The sequence below is a fragment of the Anticarsia gemmatalis genome, chromosome Z (genome assembly GCF_050436995.1).
Source record: "Anticarsia gemmatalis isolate Benzon Research Colony breed Stoneville strain chromosome Z, ilAntGemm2 primary, whole genome shotgun sequence".
Taxonomy (NCBI): Eukaryota; Metazoa; Arthropoda; class Insecta; order Lepidoptera; family Erebidae; genus Anticarsia; species Anticarsia gemmatalis.
The window spans coordinates 15,189,817-15,209,886 of record NC_134776.1 but is presented as its reverse complement, the minus strand read 5'-3'; the positions used below and the strand labels follow the sequence as shown (position 1 = coordinate 15,209,886).

Genomic DNA, 20,070 nt, shown 5'->3' with positions numbered 1-20,070 from the left:
AATTTAAGTTCGTTGTAATATTTTGACAATAATCGGTATTAATGCTGCATGTTATACCAATTTAGAATTCTAATAAAATTTAGAAATTATTTATGGCGTGGGCAGTAAAGCCACCATACATTTTTTTTTCACCACAAGTGCTCAAAGTTGCACAAATGTTGTGAAAGATTATAAAATTCAACTTTGAATGCATAATTTAAATAAAAAACAAGTAGTAATAACAAAACAAGATTGTAGATTCAATAGCGCATCTATTCAGGATTTATTTGCAAAAAACGGATTTAAAAAAAGCCTTAAATTGTGATCACAGCATTAAAAAGAACGAGTTTAAATCGCTTTCTTAAAAAACACACAAAATGGCCAAAATCTCAAAAACTATGAAACTTGTGCCAGAGGTAAATTTTGATATTTAGATCAGTTGGGTGGTCGCCCATCCGCTGGTAAAGGATTATCCATTATTTACGCCACACCCTGTATATATGCTAAAGTTTGTATGGGCACGGATCAGCACTCAAATGGTGCCTACAGGGGAACGTCGTGGTCGTGGCAGACCCAAGAAACGCTGGCGCTACTATCTATATGCCTTTGGTAATAATTGGATACGCAATCAGACGATAACGTTGACTGGGAGGCTTTTGCCTAGCATTAGGACAGTACAGGATAAAAAAAAAGGTTGGGATGTTTCTTGCGGAATCACGCTGAAACTACTGTAAGATTTTGTCTTGTTTTCAAACTGGATACTATTTACTTCGGGAAAATTTTGCACGAGGACGAATTTGAGAGGAGGAGGCTAGTAAATGGCCTATGAACACTTTTCGTAGGTTGTAAATACTATGAAACCCCATAGCTGCTGACCTTGGGTCAAACCCAGAATTTAATTATCAGTCATATATTATGTACAACACATGTCACCAAGGCTTTGATTAAATGGTATAATTATCTTTGGTAATTAAGAAATATTATAGAAAATTATGAATAGGTATCTCATTCTGGTGTGTAACATGAACAAGGAAATGTTTAATACAAAGACAAAAAGATCAATTATTTTCTTTATTATCGAATCATTATACCAATAAAATTAAATTCTACAACATAATTTTGAACTTTTGGTTACCTATAACATAAATACAAGCACAAAGATAGCAGCTTACAGCTTTGTCTTCATTTAACAACATAAAAATGAATAATAAACAATAGTAAAACAGCACAAGTACACAGAAAATTGAAATTAAATTATGTCGATTCAAAAATAGTTGATAAAACGGGAAGAAAGCAAGAAAACATGTCATTCAATTATATTAATTATTTCATTGAAATTTAAGTCATATTATTTTGTAAGAAAGCTACATTTGCTTTGTAACATTAACGTCTACTTAAATATTTTATACACAACTCGATAAAAGGTACAATGTTGACTAAGTATTTTAAACTGTCGCACCAATTATTTCACAACCTCGTATTCAAAATCTCAAATGTGTAAAGTATTGTCTATAAAATTCTTATTATCATGTGTTACAAATTTACATTTCACTATCAAATATCACGATTTTGCTAAAAAAAAATATGGTATTAAAAGACTTCGCCAGTTGGTGATGAATTTATTCCTACAGATACGAGATTGAGAAATAAATGTAGCGATATATTCTAGGTCGATACTAACCAATATGTGCGCCTGTCCGCCGTTGTCCTTTAGCCTCTGAACCTATAATACCAGTTCAAAAACTAAATTAAACAGCAACACTAATTAATTAAGTATAAATATCGATAGCTACTCATAGCTTCACACAAGTACTTAAAACACTTAAATATTGCTCGATGTAGATAGCTATCACAGCAGTGGACTAAGTTTGTGTGCGTTATAACCACACTCAACAGTGGGCAAGTTTACTATTGTGCCTCCATGCACCTATCCTATGTACAAAACGTTTATACAATCACAAAAGCATTACGATATATTTCGTTGTACTACAGTACTAACCAATCAACATCACAACGTGAATTACAACTCCACCGGGAATTTGTGACGCCAACCCACAATATTGCTTCAACTTTACTGCTCTATGTAATCGAAAATTAAGTTTCTGTTCGGATAATTAAAATTAATAAGTAACTGAGGTACTACATTGTAATTAAAATAAATAACTAAAATAAAATTTCACTACTACAATTTAAACTGAACAATAAATATACCCTAAATATGCACACAATATAACATACATCAATGATTAAGACACCTTTAATTTAAGAACATAGTGCTGGGGACACCACTGTAGCCAATGTACAACAAATTCAATTATATTGCTTAGTTTATTTTTCTTTATTTTTATGTTTACTACAATGGTGTTCCCATTCTGATACAACCCTAACAAGAAGGCACTGCACTTCGTAGTCAAACTAACACCTTACGAGGGACATTGCCGAATAAACTCCGAGTCGAAGTAAGCCACCGTGACCGTCATATCGTCTCGGAACATGCGGCTTACGTCCGGCGACAAACTCAGCAAGTGCGCCAGTCGAGAATGATCTACCCCGTACTCGGTGCCACCGATCGCGTGCCTTATCAAATGTGTGGCAGCATTCCTGTCCTTCGGTTTGCTCTTCAAACTTTCCTTCCTATGCACCAACAGTTCGTTTATGTCTCCTAAAGGTATATTTTTACGAGGCAGCTTCAGCGGGTTGAAAAACACTTTCCCCTTCATATGCTGGCCGACCAATTTGACTGCTTGCAGCGGTGTCATCATATCCCACAGGCCGTCCGAAGCTATTATTAAAAATCTATCCTTCGGTGTAAGCCTATGGTAGAAAATTTCAGGTACCGCGGATAAATAAGGTGGGGTGTGGTAGTTTGCCGGTATCGCTTTCTGTCCAACGAAAGGTACTGCTAGTTTACTCAGGAGCTCCGTGCTCCATTTGTACCTATAGTCTCCCATACTGCGCAAAGGAGCTAACTCGCCGAGTAGCCTGTCCCTTCTTATTACTGTCTTTCTTTCTTCTTCAGGGTGCTCATTCCAGATTCTTTTCAATTCGTCAAAGTTTTCCGCATTGTGTTCTTTTGTTATTTTTTTAGCTATCCATTCATTGTCTTCAGTCATAGTGCCTAGCACCGCATTACAGTCACCGACGTTGGCTACATGAAGGTGGGGTCCATCGATATGGCAAACACACACTACCGCGCCGGACAAAGCCACCGATAACGTTTTAGGATGTATAGCACTCTCTTTATCGTAAGCTTCGATCACTTCTTTTGATAAATCACTATCTAATTTTAAAATAGCTTTTTCTAAAGCTATTCTTACGTCATTGACTTCTTTAGGTGCCTCCGCAAGTTCGGATAAGTACTGTTTAAAGCTATTTTCGTATTTCGATTTTAAGTCTTCCACAATTTCCGCCTGCAATTGATTCAACTGAATTAATTTCAGTGGTTCACACAAAATCAAGTATAACAACATTTTAAACAACAGCATAAGATACGGTGACAAATTAAACAAGCAAAATTTTTAAAACAAAATAAATTAGAAGAATATTGTTCATGACCATGAAGATTGATGTTTTCGCATTTGGCTAGCAGCATAATAGAAATAATCGCAAGGAGCATAAAGAACTAAAGAATTAGGTTGCTTAGTAAATATAGTTTTGCATGAGAGTTGAACAGCAAGAGAAAATATAAAAATTATATTATTTAAAGAAACAAACCCGGTCATTGAAGGTCTCCAGTAAATTTTCCTTAGTGGCTTCTTCCTTATATTTCATGAGCTTCTCTGCCGGAAGTAAAGCTGCTGCCACATACGTCAAGAGTCTCTTAGATATCACTTGAGCACATGCAGGACCCCCGTGACCGTCGTACACACCCATCAACATACCTACAAATAAGAAATTGTATGTTATCTTAGATTTAACACAAACAACATTGTTATTATTCTTTAGAATTCCATAGAATGTCAAGAATGACATGAATGGTATGTGAAAGGTTACACATACATATTAGATAGTATCAATGTGCAATTTATACAAAGGATGGTCTTATCGGTCAGAGGCTATCATTTACAGAAATCTTTCTAGAATAATCTGTACAATGCTGTGAACAATGTGCAAAAGATTTTGCATTTATGGGTTCAGAGATCAGGTTATACCTAATATTTTCTGTCAGTAAATTATTTATATGTGCCCAGCCCAGTTATAGCCAGAGATGACTCAAGGATTAAAACATCCCAATGTAGGACAGAAATTCGATAGATATTATTTATTAAGTTTTAGTTAGATTACACAAAATTAAGAAATTACAATCACATACATACATATGTGTGCATGTAATGAATTAGTCTGGATATGAAAATAATAACATTTTTAAGATCATCACAGATTTTGTCCTATTAAGTTGTTGATGCAATTTCAGGCATTTGTTTGCGTACAGAATTTGCAGATTTTCTAAATAAAATATGGACTAGACATTGGGTAGATAGCCATACATTAATATATTAGTAAAACAGCTGAATCACAACACAAATGGCATGTCTGTTCTAATGAATGACATAGAAGTTTTCACACCTACTATTTCAAGACAATATTACTATGACTTGTCATTGAAAAAAATTAAAACAGATGTTTTGGTTATTTGTTTAGTATAAAGAACAAACAAAAGAAAATTGCAGCTAAGCAGTAAATGTAAATTTTGAGTTGTACTAACTCTATACATGAATAGTAAATGACCTTCAATAAACATAGACAAGGATTCTTATTTTTTGAGATTTGAGCAAGCAAACATAATAATGAGATCTATGTGGATGATAATTATGTATTTCTTGTAATAGATATTTTATTGCATGTAGACTATAAAACTACTTAACTTTTATTCTTTGTAGAAAGATAGAAATATGAATTATTTAATTAGAGGACATTTTAGTAAAACAATTATAAGCAAACCAAGGCTAGGCTAATCACAACAATAGGTTGACTAATGGCAATACAACACTTCTAAATAAGTATTGGATAACTTATCAGGAGGATTTTGGCCAGTCTTACTTCAAACATTTGGTGTGGCTTCATATATCAGAACGATTGTTCAATTCTTACCCAGAGCCTGGGAAACTAGCCTTCAATGATTCTGAAAAATACAGTAAAAACTATGAACTAAGTATTTCTTTTCACCTGGGGTCATCTTGCACAGGGCTTCACTCCTCGTATCTTCAATGGGATTATTAGAGGCCAACTGATTAGAGTCATAGGATTTAACACAGCCTGATACAAACTCTTTGTTGAATTCATTTTTACGTAGTATTGTTGTAACCTGTAAATAAAAAAAATATTGACTGTAGTAATCACATAAATAGTTGTTATTTTATACAGTCCTAGAAGATGTGGATCTAGGAATAATGGTTTTAAAATTATGTGTGTATGTCATAGTAAAAAGCTAGGTATTTTAGCCTGTAAAACTTGTTTATAGAGTAAGGGAAAATGCCACATTTATCCTGTTATATCGCTTAAACTATATCTGGACATCAGATCATGAAAACTACAAGTTCTCCTGCCTCACTGTGGTAAAATAGTGGTCCAAAAGATACAATAACAAAGTGTAACAAATGAAATGTTAACATTTTAGAACTTACTTCTTGTGGTGAAGGTAAAGCTGTGAGGCCATCTTTCAGAGATTGAGGAGATCTCTGAGACACTCGAAAATAACGATAACAACTAGATTGAAAACCCCATTTCTGATTCAGGAATATATAATTTTTATAAATGTCGCTGAGGAATTTACGTCCACTATTTAAATCTGCTTTGAGACATGTATTCAGTACGATATTTATATTTGAACAATTCATATTTATTGATACGGTTAAATGCTACTACCGGGTATTACAGGCATGTTATGCACCACTTGGAACAGTAAGTTAACTGATAGACTCCAAAAATATCTAGATTAGATCCTTCTAACGTCTCAATTGTATCACTCCATAAAATTTATCAAATGAGAAATCGGTGCCATTCCTTTCAAATCTATTTTTTAGTCCATTCTTCTATGTTTTTTCTTTCATTTGTAGTCAATTTCAATAGAATACTCTTTTCAGTAACCTCTAAATAGTAACAAAAGACAGGAATAGCAATTAGACCGAAATAAATAAAACCTCCTTGACATTTCAATCATTCGGATCAACTTCATTCCGTCATTCGTTTTCACGTCATGATCCACGCAATGTTCACAGCGATTGGTTTATCGCTAGTAGAATGAAATAATTTGTAAAATATGAAATTTTATTTTTGTTTAATAGTTTATGAGGGAAAAGTACATAAAGACACAAAATTATTTTTTGTTTAATAAAACAGTTTTTTTTAACATTACATCGCTAATATGTTTTAAATCTCACATGAGGAATAAAAGCCATGCGCTGATGTTTAAAAACCTTCAGATTTTTGTTTTAAAGAACAATATAATTTATAGCACAATAAAATAATGTTCTTCACTGCAAAATTATTTCCATTTTTATTTACTGAAATCTATAAATTATTTTGAGATTTGAGAATAGACACCCCGAAAAAAGAAAGAGAACGCATGCGCAATGCGCATGTCGAATTCGTCATTCATCGTTCGTTCGCTTTGGCCGACATCGCAGAACGATCATTTATCGTGGACTGTAATTTTTGCCAACGAGATACCTACTAAAGTTATACTATACAAAATGCCCAACCAAGTGTTAACTATAGAACCACAAAACGAACTAAAATTTAAAGGTGAGTATTCCATCTGTTCATTATGCGCAAGCTATAAACCGCCGCATTGAAACTTGGGCAGCATACATAGGTCGCGAGCTAGCTGCTGACAAATGGAGTTTCTATTTCCAGATATCGGCGTTTTGTCAGGGTGCGGTTTTTTACATTTTCCTTGTTATTTGTTGCAAATCATTTGTTATAGAATTTATTTTACGATAATCGGTTTTATTCTAAAGGTGACGACCAGGCAATTTAGAAATATAAGAAATAACACATACTGTAAGACACGGGAACCATTTAGGTGGTAGAGAAACCTAAGAGAACTAACCAGATGTAAGCTCCAAGTCCCTTAATAATATTGCTTTAGCAGTCTGCATTAAAATAAATATGAATGGCTGACTGCATTGAACTACTATATATGTTATATATGTTGGCATACACCAAGTATGTGATTTGTGGTGATGAGTAACATAATCTGCATAGATGTGGGTAATGGTTCTCTCACATTTTTCTCCTTGTGTCAATGTTGGATACTGCTTTGTTTTTTCTCACTATAATGTTAATAGTAGATAGTTATCTGACATTGAAGTACCAAACTTAACTTCAGTGTTGTTCAAATTATAATTTGATTATTTGAATCTGTTGTGAAGCAATACAGTAGTTTATGTGTCAAATGTCCTAAAACATAATAATTAGTTGCTTATCCTAATCACTATTGGGTTCAAGCATAAGTCTCAGTATAGATTTTTGTTTAATGTTGTCTTGAGTAATAATTGTTCAAAGATTTACATCATAAGGTTGCCAGCAAGAGTACATGTTATAATGTGTTAATTATGTTTTATCAGTCACTTCAGCTTGCCTATCACCATTACTATTAAATTGAATAACAACAATTTCAATGAAGTATTCTCACAGAGCTAGTCACCACTGCTTGCTGTGTTAACTTTGTGTTGTAAGATATAGTTTAGATTGGTATACTGATGTATGCATACAAGTTTATACACAATTTCTTTGTTAGAAGGTTAGCAGTGTCATTCTATTGTTTTGTCACTATGATAGGTATATAAATACAATCACATGTGAGGGTATTCAATGGGTGCTCATTATTTAAATTTAATTAATTAACTATTTCTAATTAATAAACATTTTAATATTGCTTATATTTGTATAAAATATGCAATATATTTCAACATTATGTAGAAGGTGGCAAGCCTGTGATACAAACCTACAATAGTTAGTTGTTAAGTAGGTCATTTCCAAGTGAAGTAGTTCAGGTAACTTGATATACATAAAATAGCTGTTGTACAAGGTGTATAAGTATTTGTTTTTCACTTCATTGATTGGTTCTATTTCCAACCCAGCTATTATATCATCCTATCCATATGATGAGTCACAGCTAGCTATAGGCAATAATTTATCATATTCACTAATCATTGTACATGCACATGCCTACTAAACCATGCTTGAATTCTTCCAAACAGTGATTTGATCAATTCAATGGATTAATAAACATAGTGAATGCAAATGAACACTACTGGCTTTGCTATTCAGCCATAACACTCCTTCATTATCTATACAAATGTATAAAAGTTGATAAAGTTATTCAACAATTTTAGAATATTTTACACTCATTATTAGTTCAGATTACATTTTATTTATCATTTAACGTTCAAATATTTGCTAAAATGTAATAATTTTATATAGGTCAGACTCAGTTCAACCAAAATTGACTTTCTTGAATAAAATTGGCTTATATTATAGTGAATATTTTCATTTAAATGTGCAAGCTTCTTTGGTAGATGTAGGGTCAATCATTATCTAGGTATCTACTCCAACAATAAAATACAAGAGTGAAATGCAATTGAAAGTTAAACTTTATTAGTCCCATATTAGTAACATAACCAAATATTTGGTATATTGCACACCCTTTGTAGCTTCACATTAGGTAAAACACCTGATAATAGCTGAGTTTAATTAATGTATTTCCACATTGGTTGTGGATTATCTTTTTAACACAAGTTATTATTATCAACCCACAATACAGCATAGTGGGAGTCAGGGGGAAGTCATACCTACCATGTATGGAAAATATGCTCTGATAAAGATATGTATAGCTCATATTATACATTAGATGTGACACAGTATTAAAATAATCAATATGATTGTCACTCATCGAATTGTAGTTCCAAAATTGAGATACAATTCAAGTTTTAGTATGGTTCTTAGGTTTCTGATTCCCTTATAAATTAAAGATCTTTTTAAGCATAATTAAACAGGCCATTGTATATAGTGGAGTTTGTAGGAAGTATGGGGTTATAATAATATGTCAATGTTTAGTGAATGTTGTGTTTTGACTTTGTGTTGCATGCTTTCAATGTTACCTTCATTACATTACGTCATTAGTAGCAATACCATTGCCACATATTGGAACAATGGAAGATATCCCCCTCATGATAACAAAAATATGTTTTTGATATTCTCATGCAATTAAATTTTGCCATTAAAAACTTATATGTACACAAATGGATCTTGATTCCTGACTATAGTGATTATAGACCTACATTGATGTAATTGCCGGCAGAGAATAGTAAATTGAGTGTTGGCATAGTTTCAAAACATACATAATTTTTATGCAAAGAATTATATTACTTGTTTCAATGAAAATTTCTTCATATTTTTTGTATAAATATAACGATGGATTTAAATTGGGTGGATGTCTCATTTTTCTAAATGTGAGTTTTCTTTTGATAAGATTGTTTGTCTGTGTGTATATCATTTTATATTTTCGTTTACAAATGTTTGGTCTGCAATGTGTTTTTATTAATGAGGTGTTTTTAAGCGCCACGATCTATCGACATTATTGATAATAGAAATTTGATTTTTAATAATGCTGTCTACAATGTTTAATTACCGTACATATAACCAATAATTTTTTTTTTTGCTTTACATCAAACAAATATCAGTGTGTAAATATTTTTGTTCACAAATAGGTAGTCTGAAGATAAGGCAATGATCATAAACAAATGTTAGGCAGTTTAGTAGTATTGAGACGTAAAATAGAACGATGAATAAACTAAACGGTAACTTACATACACCATTAAATATAACTCAAAAAAATTGCATACTAATTGAGACTAGTTTAGTTATTTTGTATTTTTGACTGTACATCACTCTAAAGACAGTTACCTACATTCAATGGACTTGTAATAAATTTAAATTTAACCCATTAATGTCCCACTGCTGGGCAAGGGTCTCCTTCCCTAATAAGGGAGGAGTTAGGCCTTGAGCCCATCACACTAGCCAATTGCCGGCTGGGGACTTTAGTAAGTCAAACCGATAAAGTCATAATCGTAGGTACTTAGTCTTAATCAGTTGTCGGGATATTGAATGCCTAACCTGCTAATATAACACGGTGCAAATATGGCCGGCTGTTTCTTTCACATACTGAGTTTACGAATGACCCCCAATCAGCGGTACTTTATCTATTCAAAAGCATTAACAATACTCTACTGAATAGATAAACTACCGCTAAATGTGCTCAGAAACTGCACGAGAGATCTCCACCGCTACTATAATGAGTAACTAACAATAACAAAACAAAAGCTATTAATAATATGGTACAATTAAGCCTTGTCTATTTCCATTAAGAAGTAATAAATACTATTGACATGTGTAGGTGTAGTGTAGCGTGCTGAGTTCGTGGGTTTTAAATGTGTTTCAAAAATGACCGTTTATAAGTAAACGAGACTTATCATACTATATTCATTATCTGCAGACGCCGTGCGTGTAAGACGGGCAACTGACTTTTTATATTTTTGTTAGCTGGTTACTGTACAGCCACGCTTTGCTCCCTCCTAATACTTGTATGTCTGTTGTTACATGCTGTCCAAGCTAGCCTCGCTACATATTGATAGATTATGGACAGCTGCGTTTATGCAAAAAGACCTGATAATTCGTTACTTCTTATATGATGCCCAAGTTACTTTCACACATACTAATTTAGAAAGCTCGCCCAATGTCTTATCGTTATATTAAAAATAGATTAGTAATTAGCATTTTATTTTGTTTATCAATTGGCTTCAACATATAAAATCATAATCACAAGCTACATTTAACATTTAGACACTACATAATCACATTAGGTTAGGTACACACGAAACTTTGCCATCTGTCGTTATTCTAAGGGACATCGTCATTATTATTGATTATTTTAGTTGATTATTCAGGACTCTTCGAGCATGGATGTACTACTTACATGAGGTTGACAAATCCCACAAATGATACAGTACTCTTCAAGATAAAAACCACTGCACCAAAGAAGTACTGCGTACGTCCCAATTCTGGAGTGCTGGATCCAAACTCCAAAGTGGAAATTGCCAGTAAGTACCATAATATAAGTGTATGCTAGTTACAGGTAAATGTACTACATTATCTATATTCAATACATAATATTAACTATTATTTATCCCTGTAGAGAAATCTTGTTATACTTTCATAACAAACTTGTTCGATATGAAAAGATTGTAGATAATTACGATAGTTTCAAAGTGGAGGTCGTCCGCTGCAGTCTTCAGAAATGAAAATTGATTACAAGTTTGTGCAGCAAAGTTCACAAGATACTCACAACTTGGAAGACTAGTTCGATGTCTATAACCGTCAAGAACTAAAGTTATTTGCGCTGATAGAAAAGTTTAACGAACTAATTTTGTTTCAGTTACTCCGCAGACGGTATACGTCGATCCTAATGAAAAACATAAACATAAGTTTATGGTGCAGAGCGTCATCGCCCCCGAGGGAAAGACTAACATAGATCAAGTAGTATGTACTTTGTACACACGTCTCATGTCGTCGGCTACGTTACAACACTGGAATATACAGTATCACATAAAATCAACGTACCACCTATTTGTGCCTTTTGTAATTTACCTTAATAAAGATTCAGCTATTGTCATACCTTAATTCGGAAAATAGACAATAAATTGTTACTCATCACATCATTCATCCTACCTATAAGCTGGAACGCTGCATATTCTCGGTGTTGTAGTCTGCCTAGACGATACGACGAGTATTCACTTTATATTTAAGTAATTGTCAGAACATTGATATATCACGTGCCTTTATTTCTAGTGGAAGGAGATCAGTCCAGATCAGCTCATGGATTACAAGCTGAAATGCGTGTTTGAATCTCCACGTGGTACTAACCTCAATGTAAGTAATTAGCATTTCTGATGACTTGATATAGTTCAGCTATTGATTAAGTTTGAATGTAAACACAACGCGTATTGATTGTTTACAGGATGCCGGCGACAACGTTGCCCAGAACGAAGTGACCAAGAAGCGCGCCGCGGCCACAGATGAAGCAAAAACGTCCACTAAGGTAAACGATAGCACCTTGCATACTTTGTTATAAATGTTTTGTTTTGTTGAGTTCCGTATCAACACACCCTTCGATGCGTGACTCCGTGCACGGGATGAACATACGAATTTATGTTTTCGTTGTTTGTGAGCTTTTTCAATTTTGATTTGCCCTTTCGCCGATCAGCCACGTAGTGCGACTAACGCCCGATAGCGACGACTTGTTCGATCATCGTCCGTCATCGAAGTCGATCATATTATCATTTAACTGAGTGATCGGTCACACATTATGTAATATTATATCCGTTTGGGAGAAATGTTGTCCAAGCTTGGCATGTTATTTAAATTGTCTTACAGGATGCCGTAGAAGGTCTTATCCAGAACGAAGCAAAGCGGAAGGATGATGATCACACTACAGGCGCGAAAACGGTACCCGCCCATTATATTACTTATTCTAAAATTTAAAGGGACTACATTATTTAAGTATTCAATCAGTTCATTCGACAAATTCGCGTATTATATACTGCTGATTGTGCAGCGGATTTGTGTTAAACGAAACAATCAGCACAGACATAATGAAGCTTGAGCACTTGCCAAGGAGCATAGCTGTGACATATTGATGTTAGTTAAGTCGTTCGGCTTAGCGTGTCCCGTGTACAGTGTGTACAGTCCGACGTCACTCCTGACATCCCATTATCCTCACAAGTCTCACAACACACTGTGTAATATGACTCGTACACCTTGCATGTTTATTATTTATTTTGCGGATGTACTGTACTTATGATTTGTTCCACTGAATTTACTGATAGTGTTGCTCACAGACTATTGTATTCATATTTTTTTATTTATAATTATTTCAGATTTTGACTTTCCCCAAGTCTGAGAATGTGGAAACTGATTTGCATAAGGCCACTTTAGAAGTTATTCATTTGAGGGAGGAGGAAAGCAAATTAAGACACGAAAATCTGCAATTAAAAGTGAGTTTTATTTTTTATTTTTTTTATTAAAATCGTTGTTATAAATTATGCTCCAGAGAGTTTTTATCGTGGAGACACGTAATACAAACATCGCAAACATATTGTTTATAATTCCTTTGACTTTATTTATCTTTGTAACAATATTAATGTGCGCACATTAAGCGAATCTACTATGATGCTAAAGTTTAAGGTAGGCTGTGCGAATCTGAATTCTTGGGAAAGAAGAAAAGTATCGATTACACCATTACAATTTGTCCTGACTTCATACAATCACAGAATTATAACAATGAGACAGTGTCGTGACCATCGAGAACATTGACAACAATATCAATAAAAAATATAGTGAGAAACAACGCTTATTACAACAAATTGATTTCCATCTTAGACTTCTGCACTCTTCAATAAATATTATTGAACAATCAATCAGTGACTTGTCAATTGACGCAACATTTCAATTAATATTACTTAGAACTACCATGATTATACCGTAAGCTTTAAAAATATTTATATGAAGGAATACTACTGATTTGAAACGACGGGAGATTAAAATCAACGACAAGTTTAGAAACGCGTGGCGTTTGTATCAATCTTCATCGATGGAATAATCTAATAGAAATAATATTAAATATACCGAAGAAATTAAGTATTTTACAGTTTCTATAACATCAGTTTTATATCTCTAGCCTACAGCGAAATAACCTATATTTTATGTTGCTTTAGCGTATTGAAGATAAAGATAAAAACAACAATTTAAAATATAATCATATCGCATTGAATAAATAAATTGAAACATTTCAATACATAAGGAGATTCTATAAGATTATTTAGATCAATGAGCCATGGTTCATTGAAAAAATAACCAGTTTCAGTTACTAAAATGTGCACCTGGCTTATGCTGCACAAATTATTTAATTTATCGCTTTAACTTCTGCTGACTTGTGTTCGAATCACGACAATCGCAGAGAGGTGACCTTTAGTTAAAACATCGTTATACAGCATACTAATAAACTGATTAAATGAAATACTACGTGAATTAAGTTTTATGTGTTAAAACACAGTTTACCTTCTACATTATTGTGTTTTCCAAATTAGCAAATTTTTATTTTGACAGTTACTGCTTGCAAATTATATTGTTGCATTGCAATTTACTATTTAACTCGTAGCGACTGAATTACGCTACAGCTTCTCTGGATATTAGTTTCTTTTTGATACAAAGGCTTTATAAATCAATGTTACCACACTGCTTTGCGTAAATAAATTGGAGTTCTTGTACAAATTTAAAATTTTTGAGACAAAATTATAAACGAGAGGATATTATAGAGCTTAGATGTTAAACTGTTACACAGTAGGTAGTTGAACAATAATGCAGTATAGCAATAGTACACCATAAATGTCGCAATCTGACAAACGTATATGCGAGCTGTCCCACGTACAACGTATAATATGTATTGCTGAGTGTGCTAGCAGTGCGCAGTCCGTGTGAGAGAGGTGACGAGGTGCGTGGTGTTTCAGGAGGAGCTGCTGCGCCTGCGCCAGGCGGGCGGCGGCGACGGCCGCGTGGCGCGCGCCCACTCGTACGGCCCCGAGAAGAACGCGCAGGTGGCCCTGGTGCCGTGGCTCGCCACCGCCATCGGCATGGCGCTGCTCGGTATCCTCATCGGCAAGTTCCTCATGTGAATGCTCTTTCATCCCCCGCGGTGACCTTGACATCGCCTCACAGATACCGCTGTTACACCGCTCCCGATGCATCCCTCTCGCACAAGGCAGCTTATATACTTTTGTTCAATAGCGACCTCTCCAAGCTTCCGTCGTGCCGCACTTGTGTTCCTCTCTCCCGATTTTGTGATTCGGCCGATGTCAAAATGCTTTCAACACGGATCGATGATTTATGAACTTCGTGCTACTTACCTAATGCTAATCTACGAAATGCATTTTTGGCAGAAATTGTTTTGATTTTGTGAAATTAATGTAAATCTGTAGTTCCATGTCGTGTACCTTGTGTAAAAATCTAATAAAGTGCTTTATCTGTTTCCATAGCAAACTATGTATGTTCCAACTTAATTATGTTAACAACTTAAATTAGCGTTGGTCATTTATTAGAAATTAATCAAATTTTTATACATTCTACTATCAGGAATATTTGTATAAGGGCTTTATTCGATAATTTCTCTATGAAATAGTATAGAGTTTATGTAACGATGTTGTTACAAGGTTATACAAGAGCCAGGCCTCAAACGTACTATGAAGCGCCGGTCCCTGCCCTGTGCGTCCGCGTTACGTGCACATGTTACGTGTTACGTGTACCGACACGGTAACATATCTATACGTAGTCACGTGTATGGCATTTTAACTATATTCATACAGTTTGCTAGTTTAGCGGTTCGTGTGTCATTTATGCATCTTTTTCTATTTAAGTTTAAGTTGTTGCTTTTATTCGGATGTGAGTATTTTGTGAATGGACTACGTTATATTTCTCGACAAACTCTCATGTTCAAGGTAAATTCCCAGGATATACTTGACAGTATCTATGTGTTACATATCAGGGCAGCGGATTGGTTAATAGAATATATAACAGAGGTTTTGTTTTACTTTACTAGTTCAATAAATAATCGTATTATAGTAACAATTGTTCTTGATAATGTTGGTTATTTATAGATACAGACACAATATTCAGTATATTAAGACAACAATATTCTAAATATATAATCGTGATAATTTTGTAAATATCGGTGTTGCGTGAACATATACCACAAACCAAACAGAGTATTTACTTTGGCAAATTACCAATATTTTATCAAAGAATTAATGTTACATACATGACATACCAACTACGTCAGTCGGTACTTTATTGAATTAATTATAAAATTAGTGTATCATTGAACACGTTATGTGATTAATAAGCAAAATATACAGCTTTCATAATGTGACAATAAGGTAATGACGGATATAGTTGTCGTCGCTGGACGGAGTGCGCGTGTATTGTCGCCCGTCGGTCGGTAGATGTCCTGGCCCGCGCGGTGCTCGGCGACGAGGTCGGGCCCGCTACCGTGACAGTTACATCTTTCATTGCCTTCCCATACATAGATTAATGTAGTGAAGATTTTTACAGTATTCAGATATGTATAAAAAGTATTGGAACTGTAGTTTGGTGCCTCGAGTAATATTAGAGTATTAGACTAAATTGGAGAGTAAAGTGCTTATTGCCCATATATCTTTGAAATATATTTTTCCATGAGAATATAGCCATTCCTAATCGGCGGTTGTTAATAGTCTCCGTGAGTGGAACGCTTCACTTTGATGTTGTTGTAATATGTACAGATTATTATGTAGTCGTTTCAGACTACGCTAGCGTAAGAACGCGACAAATAAATTCTTTCTTCAATTTAGTGAAATACTCAATTATTTTATGTTAACATTTAAATTGCTGTAAAATATTATCTAAAGGACAATTGAAGTTAGTTATAGCGTATGTTGCCGAAATGATAACAACACGAATTGATTTTGTCGTAAATGTACAGGTTATAAATGAAATGAATACAACAATTGAATAGCTGTCAATGAACACGTAATCTTAATAAATACATGTTATTAGATTCTGTTGAGTACGTGTCTGCGTGTATAGTCTATACATATATCACCTGTGCGTAGGTACAGAAATAGCATTGATAACTGTGTTGTTGCGATTTAACTGGCTTATGTATCGCAGACGAGTAATATCGTATAGAATACAATAAAAATAATAAATAACCATTGCGCTGTGCAAGATATTAATGTTAGTATTATTGTTACTATTGTTTAAGTACGAGGTGTCGGGGCGTGGTGCGAGGCGCTACTACGTCACACTCACACTGCTGACACTCCACACTCATATATTATATGTCGGGTCAGTGCTTACGAAAGATCTGCCATTAATAGTACTTGCGCGTAAGGCGCGCCACATATCTGCACTGTAATGATTATAATGTATCTGTGTAAGTTATAGTGCCCACCTCGTGTACCGTTCGTAGCCATGTGTCTCACGTGAGGTGAACACGATGTCGGCATGGTGTCACTACTCGCCCAACTACATTCCCGTGCAACAATATAATGAATTTGTTGGAAATACCGCAGTGATATAAAATGTTGCTGTTATTGCGTTAACAGGTCAGCGAACAACTAACTGACTCATGGAAGCCATATGTGTGATTAGACTTTGTTGAATTTCGTTTTATTTTCTGTTAAATGTAGAATAGTTTCTATCCTCAGTTGAGGAGCTCACCCACTCAAATACTGCCACAGAAATGTGTTATAAGTTTGAAACATACATCAATATTAAAATGCCTCATGGAAAGTATGTGGCGGCCTACCGCTATTTTATCTCGCACTTTACATATTTTCATTAGCATGTTAAATAAACAAGTTGTTGAACGTTATTTATGTATCTCAATTAGGGTTGCCAACCGTTCTCTAAAATATGTAAGCGTACTCTATGGTCTATAACACTAAGTACGCTATTTTATTAGACCATACTGACTCTCTCACTCTATCTCTATCTCTCTATCTCATAATTCCTTCGTGAAATAAAAGTCGGCAACTTTAATCTTATTATACATAACATGTCATGAAATATCGCATTAGTTGACGAGACATACGAGCAGAGTACTTATTTCGTAATCAATCACATCACCCATTGATTGCGTTAAGTTGTTATATAGTGTGTTACCGAGCGAAGGATAGAAACTTTTATTTTGTTTAATAATTGTTATTATAATTTTCATATATTATTTCTATTTACTTAATGTAACAGTAGGAGCCCCCAACAAACAGCATTATGTAATGTACGTGAGAGTGTAATGTTAAGTTGTGGTATATAGATGTTAACAACCACTTAATAATAACCAGCCTTGAATACTTAGAATTAAAGTTTATGAAGTTTTAAGACTATAGCGAAACGAGTCATTTAAGATGTAAAATTGAGTGAAATCATGTCATTATTTTTACAAGCATCAAATTATGGCTTTTACTATGTCTGTTGTAAATTCGTGAGCGTATTTTAATTTGGATGACATCCGACAACTATTTCTGGAATATTGGTAAATGATAAATTGAAACAATGGCATCATTATATCGCTGTAGGTACCTACTTGTCGACCGTCATCAATGTTAGCGCTAAGCTTGGAGAGACCGTTGTTGTACTCTTCCTGTAAGCGAGTATATCTTATTTCCGGTACCATATTCAACCAAATTAATGATTAAACAGTAAAATTAATACTATTATTTTATTACAACGAATATTAAGTTTATTTGTTTTAAGTGCACAGCGGGAGTGACAAGCAGTGAGGATAGGTATTTGCTTTTAAAAAACATTTGGTTCAAGATGCGGCCAGGTCTGACTTTAGCTGAGCTTCGCGTTACTCCCATCAATGATATGGAAGGCTTTGTTGATGCGCAATGTTAATGAAACCGACTATATTGTTGGGACACTCGTGGCCGGTGATGTGTGCGAGCTCAGCTAGCGTTGTACTGATATACAAGGTGCGAAGTGAGGATTGTATGAGTAAATAATTGGTAAAATAACCGTGGCCCTGTTTTGTAAACTCCACGGCTACTATTCGATAATACTAGGCGTCAACATGTCATGTTTCATAGCACATTTAATCGTAGTTTTGTGTCAGTATATTTAGAAGAATTTCACTCTTGTTTATGGCATTTTTAATTTTCATTTGTGGTGGATTTTTTTATAATTAAAGCCGATGAACAGTTTGTTTAATTAAATGTATCTCTACATCATCTACATAAGATCTAACTTAACACTCAATGTACCGACATTTGAAGAAATAGAGTCGTACATCAATGATTATTGTGAACATGTTATTGATCAGATTTCGATCATTAATAAGCAGTTTTTCTTCTCAGGTTCCTTTTATTAGGTGACACTGATTGGTAATGAATTGCGGAAGCATTCTGAACAATACATAAACAAATCATTATCACCTTAAAAGGGTCTGGGGGGAGCTCTTAATATCTGTACAAAATCGGGAACAACATTATTAACGAGTTGTTCAGTTAAACATATTATTAAAAAGCATTTTCATGACGAATACAACATGTGATAAGTAAATAACCTAAACGTTATGGTTATGTATAAAATTTCAATGGGCTTTTATTGTTGTATGAATCGTCCCTGACAATTACATAGTTTGATTTAGGTCATCCACTTGAAACTTTGTTTGTAATAAGTTCATCAATATGTTTCAACCTTACACGTGGAGTTATACTTACTAATGGTCCATACTCCACAAGATTGATGACTGTTATGTTTGTTAATTGAATAAAGTGCATCGTATGACTTTCCTAGTTTACACAGAAGGCGAGGCCTGTGGGCGTAAGTAGTGTACCTACAAATTACACTCAGCTTCCCAAAGGTTATCAAATGCAATGAACCTCTCAAGACATCGACGTTTTAGTCGGTAAACGTAACAGCCCGTTGAAATTTTAACAAATACACATGTTCAATATCGTGAGGCTAGGGCGGACATACGATTGCTTATATACAGATGAGACTTTTCACTTTAAAATCTGAATTATATTTCCAGTTCAATCAATTTGAAATCTATTTGACACAAACATTGGTTTCATCTAAACCAACCTTGACTAATGTCAAGACAATCAGATGTTGTTTAGTCTACATTTTAACAGTAACCACTTGTATAACCACATTTTGAATTTATTTAATTTATATAACATTAGATAATATTGTCTGTAATTGAGTCTCTAAAACACAATATGACGAAGAAATAATTCTATGTGCGCTCTAGATCTCACATTTTTATGTGATTTCAATTTTGGAAGATGATGTATTGGTATAAGGCTACTTATAAGCGTGTCAATGCGTAGGATTATGTTAAAATTAACAATAGACCTTTAAATTAAATTTCCGTATGGTATTGTTGTTATATTGTACTATTATGCTATATTGTATCGTTTTCTGAAATAAAAGACTTAATTTATGACATGCATTTGTATTATTTATTTCTTTCCTGTATTCTTTAATCTT

General features: G+C 34.1%; 2 protein-coding genes across 4 annotated transcripts; one reads left to right on the top strand and one right to left on the bottom strand.

Moving 5' to 3' along the window:
* Positions 1-1,041: 1,041 nt before the first annotated feature.
* On the bottom strand, positions 1,042-6,122 carry Pdp (pyruvate dehydrogenase [acetyl-transferring]-phosphatase 1-like protein, mitochondrial). Its single transcript, XM_076134919.1, has 4 exons — positions 5,604-6,122; positions 5,146-5,284; positions 3,694-3,860; positions 1,042-3,389 (listed from the first exon to the last, which is right to left on the bottom strand). Exons 1-4 carry the CDS (start codon positions 5,814-5,816, stop codon positions 2,403-2,405), a joined length of 1,506 nt encoding a protein of 501 aa, XP_075991034.1. The 5' UTR covers positions 5,817-6,122; the 3' UTR covers positions 1,042-2,402.
* A 443-nt stretch (positions 6,123-6,565) lies between these two features.
* On the top strand, positions 6,566-20,026 carry Vap33 (VAMP-associated protein 33kDa). Of its 3 annotated transcripts, none has more exons than XM_076135319.1 (8): positions 6,566-6,723; positions 10,929-11,081; positions 11,417-11,520; positions 11,830-11,910; positions 11,999-12,079; positions 12,415-12,486; positions 12,918-13,034; positions 14,547-20,026. In XM_076135319.1, the coding sequence occupies exons 1-8, from the start codon at positions 6,672-6,674 to the stop codon at positions 14,709-14,711; spliced, it is 825 nt and encodes a 274-aa protein (XP_075991434.1). In that variant the 5' UTR covers positions 6,566-6,671; the 3' UTR covers positions 14,712-20,026. The 3 variants fall into 3 exon arrangements, with proteins under 3 accessions (XP_075991434.1, XP_075991433.1, XP_075991435.1); XM_076135318.1 differs by having other exon boundaries at positions 10,917-11,081; XM_076135320.1 differs by lacking the exon at positions 12,415-12,486 and having other exon boundaries at positions 10,917-11,081.
* Positions 20,027-20,070: the final 44 nt, after the last annotated feature.

Excerpts from the sequence above, each read along its gene's own strand:
- Pdp (XM_076134919.1), bottom strand. The coding sequence starts at position 5,816 with ATGAATTGTTCAAATATAAATATCGTACTGAATACATGTCTCAAAGCA. Across the intron at positions 5,285-5,603 it reads CTTTACCTTCACCACAAGAA|GTTACAACAATACTACGTAA; the intron begins GTAAGTTCTAAA and ends TTTTATTTACAG. Across the intron at positions 3,861-5,145 it reads CCTGTGCAAGATGACCCCAG|GTATGTTGATGGGTGTGTAC; the intron begins GTGAAAAGAAAT and ends TCTTATTTGTAG.
- Vap33 (XM_076135318.1), top strand. The coding sequence starts at position 6,672 with ATGCCCAACCAAGTGTTAACTATAGAACCACAAAACGAACTAAAATTT. Across the intron at positions 11,521-11,829 it reads AGACTAACATAGATCAAGTA|TGGAAGGAGATCAGTCCAGA; the intron begins GTATGTACTTTG and ends CTTTATTTCTAG. Across the intron at positions 13,035-14,546 it reads ACGAAAATCTGCAATTAAAA|GAGGAGCTGCTGCGCCTGCG; the intron begins GTGAGTTTTATT and ends GTGGTGTTTCAG.